Genomic DNA, 8,478 nt, shown 5'->3' with positions numbered 1-8,478 from the left:
CCCCCGAGAGGGGCGAGCGGCTGGTGTCCCCTTTGCAGCAAGCAAGCTGGGCTTTCGGCAAGACGGCTCGAGCGCCCCGACCTCAGGGAGCAGCGGAGAAAGCTGACTTCATTCGCCTGAAGTTGTGTCCTGCTCTGTGCTAGAGGGCGTGAAGCCAAACCAGTCTTTGGTCAAAGAGCCAGAAACACAGGGCTTTGTTAAAATAAAGAAAGTGTGTTTGTTTATACACCCACAAAAACCACCAGAGCATAGGATGCTGAAACACACGCTTCCGCCACCTACAACTGAAAACAACAAATACTCACCCCCTCTAGAACGAGTAAAGGAGGAGACGGCTAAAGAACGGGGCAGCCCAGCCGACTGAAGCACTTCTGTGCTTTCAAACACATTGCCTCTTCTCTGCTTCAGAGTGAGTTCATGCAGAAAGCAGGTCAGAAGGGACACAGATTTTTTTTTTTTTTTTTCCCACAGCTCGGGGCAGGAGAGAAATCATAGGGCTAAAGTCAACCCCCTTTAGCACAAGGCTAACTGTATCTACGTGAAAATGGGGTAGAGAACTGGAAGCACTTCTCTGCTGTATGATAGATATGAGTGGGCTGCTAATCAGAGGAGCAATATTTACATCAGGAGGATTTATTCTTTTCCCAGTTTCTCCCCCAGCTGTCTTTTAGATGAGTTTGTTACTCTTCCTCATTCCTCAGCTATTGGCATCCGGGGCCAAAAAAATGAAAGCTCAGAGGCATGGGCCAACCTGCCCTCCAGTACTTTTGTATAGCACGTGTACTGTGCTCCAGACCGATTCTTCTGAGCACCAAATCCTTACAAAGTATTAACCATCGTCTTCGTCAAAATCCTTCTCACTATGCACCAGCTCAGGAAAGCTTCTAATATTTTATCACTGACTGGAAGGACATGGAGAAATCTCACCCACGCTCAGTGTAAGGCCAAGTCCACCAACATGACTAGCACAGACAAACCTTGCAACTTACTGACAAAAATCAGCAGCCCCCTCAACGAGCCTTCTTACCCTCTGGTTGAAGATACCTTCCAACAAGCAGACGGTGATAGGCACTAGGGTGAAGAGGCAATGTACATCAGGAAAACAAACTGCCTGCTTCTCTAAAATTGAATCCTTGCCGCTCCTCCACTGATAGCATCTGGTCTCAAGCACCGAATAGCCTGCAGGAAAGAGTAGCTTGAATTCAGGTCACTGTGATCCTCTTAATTCAAGACTACATCTTTTCCTGATGCAAAAAAAATCCCAGCTGGATACATAACTGTCCCCGGGTGCCAAGCCCCTGAAAGGTGGAAAGCGGTAAGGCGATTCTGAAACAGAACTTGCCTTCCAATGCAATTGTTTACAAAAGACAGATAGCTCCAGGCTTAGCTAAGGGATTCAAATCTAACAGCTTTCCAGCTGGTAACATCCAAGATCAGGTATTATGGTCTTCTTCAAAAGGTGCCCTGTATCTGACAGCCTCCATCAAGATGAAATGTTCTGCGGACGCCTCCACAGGGTTTTGGAGATGCCAAATGGCAGCAGCAGGAAATCCAAAATACAGCATGGCACAGTAAAAAGCAACTTCCTTGTGAAATCCCTCCCGCTGGGGAACGCTCTCTTCACAAGGCGAACACATCCAGAACTACGCCACAGGATCAGAAAGGCTTTGCTTATGCCTGAATCTGATAATCAAAACTTTTTTGATGGTATAAGCCACAAACTGAATATTTATAGGAAATGCCTTTGATGAACACGTTTGTCATCTCAGCAACCATGAAGTCACGATATGGGTGCCTCCCTCTTATTCTAAAGGCAGCACCAGTAACACAGGTACTGTATTGATAAATTACCAACTTCTCTACCTAATCTAATCATATATACGCCTGAGCGTCCTTCTCAGGTGATGTCTTGTGATAGATATTTGGAAAAAAAAAGCTATAAAACTATCACAACAGGAAGCTACATAGTAAAGTCCATGGAGATCTATATTGCAGCTCCAGACATATACGCCTGAGCGTCCTTCTCAGGTGATGTCTTGTGATAGATATTTGAAAAAAAAAGCTATAAAACTATCACAACAGGAAGCTACATAGTAAAGTCCATGGAGATCTATATTGCTTAGCTCCAGACAATTAATCATTAATTGATTTCCAGTACCGCTTAGGTTATTGTACTTGGAACATTGTTTTTCCCCTACTTAGCCAATTTAAACAACAGATATTCATCTAAATGTTTCTTCTTCTTCTCAGTCCATCTCAGCTCTTGGCCTTTAACCATTTTCCAATTGTAGTAACAGTGAACAACACTGTTTCCATTGATTAGCTTTTAAAGTGTTGCCTATTTCGCCCCACCACCCCCCCGGGGGGGGGCAGGCACTCTTTTGATGCAGAGGAAAAGGCTACACAGGAGCAACCGGTACTTGCAATAAAGTTAAAGTAACTAGATCATATTTTCCCTTCTGTCATTTCATTTCTAAACTCCAGGCCATTTTTATGTAGGACACAATTTATAATGCTATATACCAAAGGTTGGTTTGGTTTGTTGTTTTGATTCCACCACCACACCACCCCCCTTTGGGAAGGGCTTCAGTTTATTATCCCGTTGTCTATTCTGGGTCATCAGAAAAGTTTGCTTTTCTTTTCAAGTAATTAAACAGCGGCATTATCATTCACTACTTTGGATTTTCACGTCTCTTGCTCTTTCTCTACTCTTTTATATAAACATATCCTAAACAAAACATTTAAAAGCAAACATTGGCAGGTCATACTTACCCAGAAATTTGTGCTCTATAAATAAAGCTTTGAGGACGTAACGATTTTTAAATTATTTGTTTTGTAATTCCAACAGAAACAGACTATTTTACAGCAAACAACAATTCCCCAGGAGCGCATGTAACTCCAAAAGGTCTTTGCCACTTCAGGACAGCCTGAAGAGCAAAGCATTCTAGGAAAAAAAAAGCAGAGTGAAAGTGAAACTGGATAAAAGTGGTGTCCAAGCCAAAACAAGGGGGGGGGAGGGAGAAACCCCGCATAAAATGCTTTTGCTCTTTTTCACTCGGAGATTACGCACAACCACAACGGAATCAATCACAACTGTTACTAGCAAAGGGTTTAGCCCTGTTCCTCTTGGGCAAGCAAAGGCTGCACCCCAGCAGCCATGACACCTTTGCTACTGTCACAGACGGCATTCCTACAAGAAGTTTCAGGTGCTAGGGGACTATTTTTGCAATGGGAAGGTCCTGACAAATACCACTACCAACAGCCGCCCTCTCTCATCACAGCATTTCGTGAGGGAGCGGCACTGCTGTTGGAGCCCTTCTCCCACCATAATGCAGTTTTAAGAAACGCAGGAACCAGGAAAGGGGAAGCAGAAGACAACGCTGCCTGCGAGATGACTGCTCAAAAGCCATGAGGCTAGAAGGGAAAAAGCATCACTGAGAGCCGGCTGCTCTTTCAACGCTCTTCCCAACCCAGCAGCCTTCTGCTACAGCAGCTTCTGCAAGCTTGGGCAGACGAGGAGCAGGGGTTCATCACAAAGGAAGGGAGAAGCAACCTGAGCTGAAATCACCCAAAGGCAACACGCTCCATCTGAAGACCTTTGGATAGATACCTTGAGGTATGAAAACCTTCCCGGGCCAACCCTGTCAGATATTCTGACCGTTGTTCCCAATGCACTTTACGTAAGGCAACACCAGCGAGTTCAGAGGAACTGCACCGAGGAGAAAGCTACCCACAAGACCTGTTGCTGAAACCACCTATTTAAATACCTCCTGCGGTTACCTCCAGCAGCAGTCCCTCAAGAAGGCTGCAGCAAACAGCCCACATCAGAGCAAACCCCTATCTCCTCTCCATGGGAAGGAGGCAATTTGTTGAGCAGAACTTCAAGGGCAAGGACTGCCTGGTGCTCTGCAAGCCACAGTAAGGGCAGGTAGCGGAGCCTTGTTGTGAAGCACCTCAGAAGCTCTAATCTGCAAGAATGGCTTAGGGGACCAGGCTGCCACGTACAAGAGAGATGAAGTATGCGATTGGCCTCAGCTTCTACAGGCTTCCAGTAAGCAAAATAAATTCAAGGCATATCAGCTTAAGACTAAGAAAAATTAAGGCATTGTATGAAGTAAAAACGTGCAGAAACGGTATCTTCTGCCTTAAAAACTAGTAAACTCAGGCTTCACCTCAACATTTATGTAACAACAGGAGACTACTGTCTTGAGACAACATTCTGTTCTATGTGCGTTATGGGACTCGGGGCACGACAGAGTATTGACAGGTATGAAGGGACAGCATGTTCTGGTGGAGCATTTGAAGAAAATAGTAGGGCAAGCTTTCATTTTATGCTTACACACCACCAGAATAAAATATTTCCTTTGGAGAATCTCACATATCATTTTATTAATACAAACATACAAGAAACATCTCCATCTCTCAGGACCTTGACGTTTTCGCCTGCGTTTTCCCCCCACACTCATGGCCCCATGTCAAAGCTCCCGTCCTTCCCCACCAAGGGAGAGGACATCTTCAAGGCACCTACCAGGTCTTCCTCTGAGACTAGAGTATTTTCTTACAAAGCTATTATGTGCACTGGAGCGGCAAAGAGTTGCCTTCCAGCGCATGATTTTGTCTTCATTTTCAGCCTTGCTTCTGGTGGGAAAATGCAGGCCAGGGCACTAACATCCTTTGTTTCTCTACTGCAGCAGAGACAGCATAATACATGTCCAAGCACCCGTGGTATTCCTAGGCCTATTGTGCAACTAGTCCAGGTGCCACCTATGCCCTAGAAGTAGCATTAGCTCAACCCTTTCTCCCCCTGAAATGTGTTAACACTTAACCTATATTACAGTGAGAACCCAGAAGGGTGAGGGTCCAAATGTGGTTCGAAGTGTACGAATGCAGAAACAAAGTCTCCACCTGGAGCATCCGCTTCTGGGACGCCCTCCCTGATGCAATCCAATGGACAAACCGGCTCACAGACAGCCCGGTGGCAGCCAAAGCCAGGGTAAAACAGACAGACAGAAATGAGAGCAAGGACCACACCAGGTTGTGAGCCGATCGCTGGGTTCAACCGGTAAGGCAGGGGAACGGCGCTTGTGTGCCCAGACGGCCCCAAACACAAACCGTCGAGAAATTTCTGACTAACCTCTCCTGTCAGTGCACAGCTGCTTCCCCTTGCCCCTCAGTGAGTATTTTACCATTCCCTGCCCAAAAGGAACAGGGACTGTCACTTGGGCCGGGCCAGGGCAGCCTCCTGATCCAGGATGGCAACAGAGGCAGCGAGGACACTGATGCAGCAGGAGTCGGGGGAAACTGTATTCCCATCACTCAGGACAAAGTCTTCTGGTCTTTTCTTTCTACTTTGCTGCCTATCTTATTTTGTGAGGTTAAATTCCAACTTCCTTCTCACATCAAGACTTCTTACCGAGTTGACGGGGAGATTCCAAGGGATATTAACTGTTGTTTGAAATCACTTCAAAGGACCTTTTTTCCCCTTTTGTATTAATAGCTGGAATGAGGAAATTGGTTTGGATTTCATACATCTGCTCCCCAAGTCTTTGCGCATTTCAAAAAACCCATCTTAAACCAAGCCTGTTTCTATTAAAAGGCTCCTACTCCACACAAGCGCTCACACCCATTCCTTTCCACTTCCACACATATCTGTAGCCCCGCGTTCCAACTGGCAGCCAGAGGTGCCAGAAATAACCACAAGAAAGGCTGCCGTGAAATCTCCAGCCAAGTTTTGAAAATCCAGGCACTTTACACAAGCATCTATGCTTAAAGTACTTCATCTGAAGTCAACCTGAACTCAGTCTTATAAGGTTTGAGTATCACGGATCAAATACCAAAAAATGTAAACACAATTAGTAAACACAATTACTTTTTTTTTTTTTTTTTTTTTTTTTTTTTTTTTTTTTTTTTTTTAAATAAAAACATGCAGGATAACAGTTGTTCTACAAGCCTGTTAGTGCATACTTCTAACAGTCTGGTGATGTTCCTGCCCCACTGGTACTAGCTAATGGCTGGTTTTCATTTTTAAGTGGTTCTCCTCCCCCTCCTTCACAGTCTATGCTACAGTGATTTTAGAAACTGGGTCAAAATGCAATTACTCCATTCCCATGCTTTGGGGTGGGGAAAGAAAATAAAAGGAGGAAGAATGGTAAGAAGAAATACCATTGGCTGTAAGCCAGCGTTACGCTTCTCGCATTCTCACCTGTGCTGCAGCCTGGAGCAGCCCTGAGCACTCCCACAGAGAGCTGTTGTTTCCCAGCAAACTGTTTCCCAGCAAGGGCATCAGGGAAGAGCATGCTTTGTCCTAACGCAGGGTTTCCCGGCCAGACCCCAGCCAGCCCTGCCCTCACACCTGTGCTGGAGGATGGGAGCAGGCACAAGATGCAGCTGGTGACGGGAAAGACTGAGAGAGTGGGGCAGCAGTTCCTGCAGAGGACAGGCTAGGTTATCTCAACAAGCAGCAGTCGCTGCCCCGTGACTCTCGGTCTCGCAGGGGAAGCTGTAGCAGGCAGCTCAGATCCCCAGAGCTCTCCCCCAGCTCGCCATCCACATCATCTCCTTTCCTGTGGCATAAGCAATATATCCCAGTACTTCGGTTCCCGCACTCCACTGAGAAGCGTTCGCTGGTCCCAAACAGCTAGTGGGCCTTCTTGAATGGAGAACTAACCACCAGCTGCTTCCTATGTGACCTCACTCCTCACTGACTTGCATTTTGCAAAGTCACTCACCACCTTGTACTAGCAAATTATATTACTTTTGCAGAGATATCAGCAGACTCCCTGCATTTTTCCTCTCACCCATAAGTTTGCGCAAACCCACTATTCATTTACTAATTACAAGAAATCAGCTTTACTAGAGGCATCTGCTTTTGGTGTCATCATCTACCACTTCGGCTGACAAAACCTAAACTGTGCTTTCATGTGTAAACATTTTCCACAGGAGAAGGAAAATATTTGCTGTGTGTTTAGACATGCCCTTATTATTGTCACACTTATAACACAATCTTTCATACCTTATCAAATTGCACATCTTCAGCATGCAGATGGTTTGTGACAACATGTTTAGGAGCCTTTCAAATATGGAAAAGGGAATGACTCAAAGACTTATTTATTCCACATCTTCCTAACTAGGTCTCTCTGAGAAACACAGAGCCCATTATACGTGTCCCCTGTCTTCCTCCGTCTCTCATTGTTTCTTGTACACACAGTTATCACAAAGCAATTCCCTTTGCTGCTCCGCTCCCGACTTTGTTTTCCACAATTCTCAGAATACCAGTTCCAACTCCGCAGCATTTGCTGGCTCTGCTCCCAATCAGTAATTCCAGGTTAGAGTTGGGTAGTTACGGCTGCAGATTAAGACCTAAAAACATTCAACAGTTTCCGAGAGATACAGACAGACATACAACCTTTCTTCTCCTAACACCGAACACCGTTTATGTTGCTATCACAACATTCCAGGGAGATGTTATGCCACTTATCTTAATGATTTAAACAGATCAAAAAGTTGGCTCAGCAAGAGCATTTGCCACTGACAACAAACCACAAGCCTGATGTTATCCAAGAAGTAACTGTAATATGCTAGTACAGGCTAGACAGATCATACACAGGATAAAACAAATGAATTTTCATTAAATCACTCTGTAATCATCCACATAGCATCAATTAAGCAAGCAATAACACAAGGCAAAATGGACAGGTTTCCACTGGACGTTTGTATTCTTTCAAATGTGTTGCAGGGCACAGGATTTCACGCCCACTTGAGAAAACCCGAGAGCTTGCTTTCAGAGGACTCTCCAGCTCCTAAGACTATCTAGAAAGCTCTCCTGCCTTACAATAACAGAACCTGGTGCAAAAGACCTTGCACCTGAAAAGAGTCTTATACCGGTCACGTCCAGTTCCATATCAACAGGAAAAAGTCTGTGAAATACCAAGTCCGCCACAGAGGGAAAAGGAAGCGTTAGGATTTCAGACTGGAAGTCACTGCATCCCTCCTGAATGATTCTGCTTCTCGGCGCCCAGTCCCAAACAAGGCTGCCCAGACCTACCTCCAGTCCGTCCACAGATCCAGCTGTTCCATCGGGTTCCTTTAGCAGGAGGAGAAACGGTGGTTCGCAGCAGCTCACCTTCCACATTCGCTCTAGCTCAAAGAGAGAGGCAGAGCCCAGCAAACATTGTCCAAGCTTGGAGGAACGCTTTTTAACTTCAGGTCTGTTATGACATTTACTATGGCCCCCTTCTGCCCTCCCCTCTGCCCCCCCAGTGAAAGGGATCAAAATAGTTCCCCCCTGTGACATTTTGCTTCGTTTGACCAGTCGACTGTGGCAGCGTCTCCGTTAAAGCTGCTGAAAGCCAAGCAAGAGCAGCCATGCCAGCTGCCATCAGGGTGAGCGCAAAAGTAGGGGCAACACCATAAAAACCTCACCTTTCTGCTGCCAGCGAAGAGGCCACGGGGTCCAGAACAAATAGGAATATCCCACTA

General features: G+C 45.8%; 1 protein-coding gene across 1 annotated transcript in view; it reads right to left on the bottom strand.

Moving 5' to 3' along the window:
- SLC4A4 (solute carrier family 4 member 4) overlaps positions 1-8,139 on the bottom strand; it is a 205,418-nt gene extending 197,279 nt beyond the window's left edge. Inside the window, exon 1 of the mRNA XM_009288809.2 lies at positions 8,045-8,139. Within this exon, the coding sequence (XP_009287084.1) occupies positions 8,045-8,076 (32 nt within the window). The 5' untranslated portion in view covers positions 8,077-8,139. The remainder of the gene's footprint in view (positions 1-8,044) is intronic.
- Positions 8,140-8,478: the final 339 nt, after the last annotated feature.

Source organism: Aptenodytes forsteri, unplaced genomic scaffold, assembly GCF_000699145.1.
Source record: "Aptenodytes forsteri isolate BGI_AS27 unplaced genomic scaffold, ASM69914v1 Scaffold221, whole genome shotgun sequence".
Lineage (NCBI taxonomy): Eukaryota > Metazoa > Chordata > Aves > Sphenisciformes > Spheniscidae > Aptenodytes > Aptenodytes forsteri.
The sequence above is the reverse complement of the archived record's forward strand: the minus strand, read 5'-3'. Positions and strand labels throughout refer to the sequence as shown.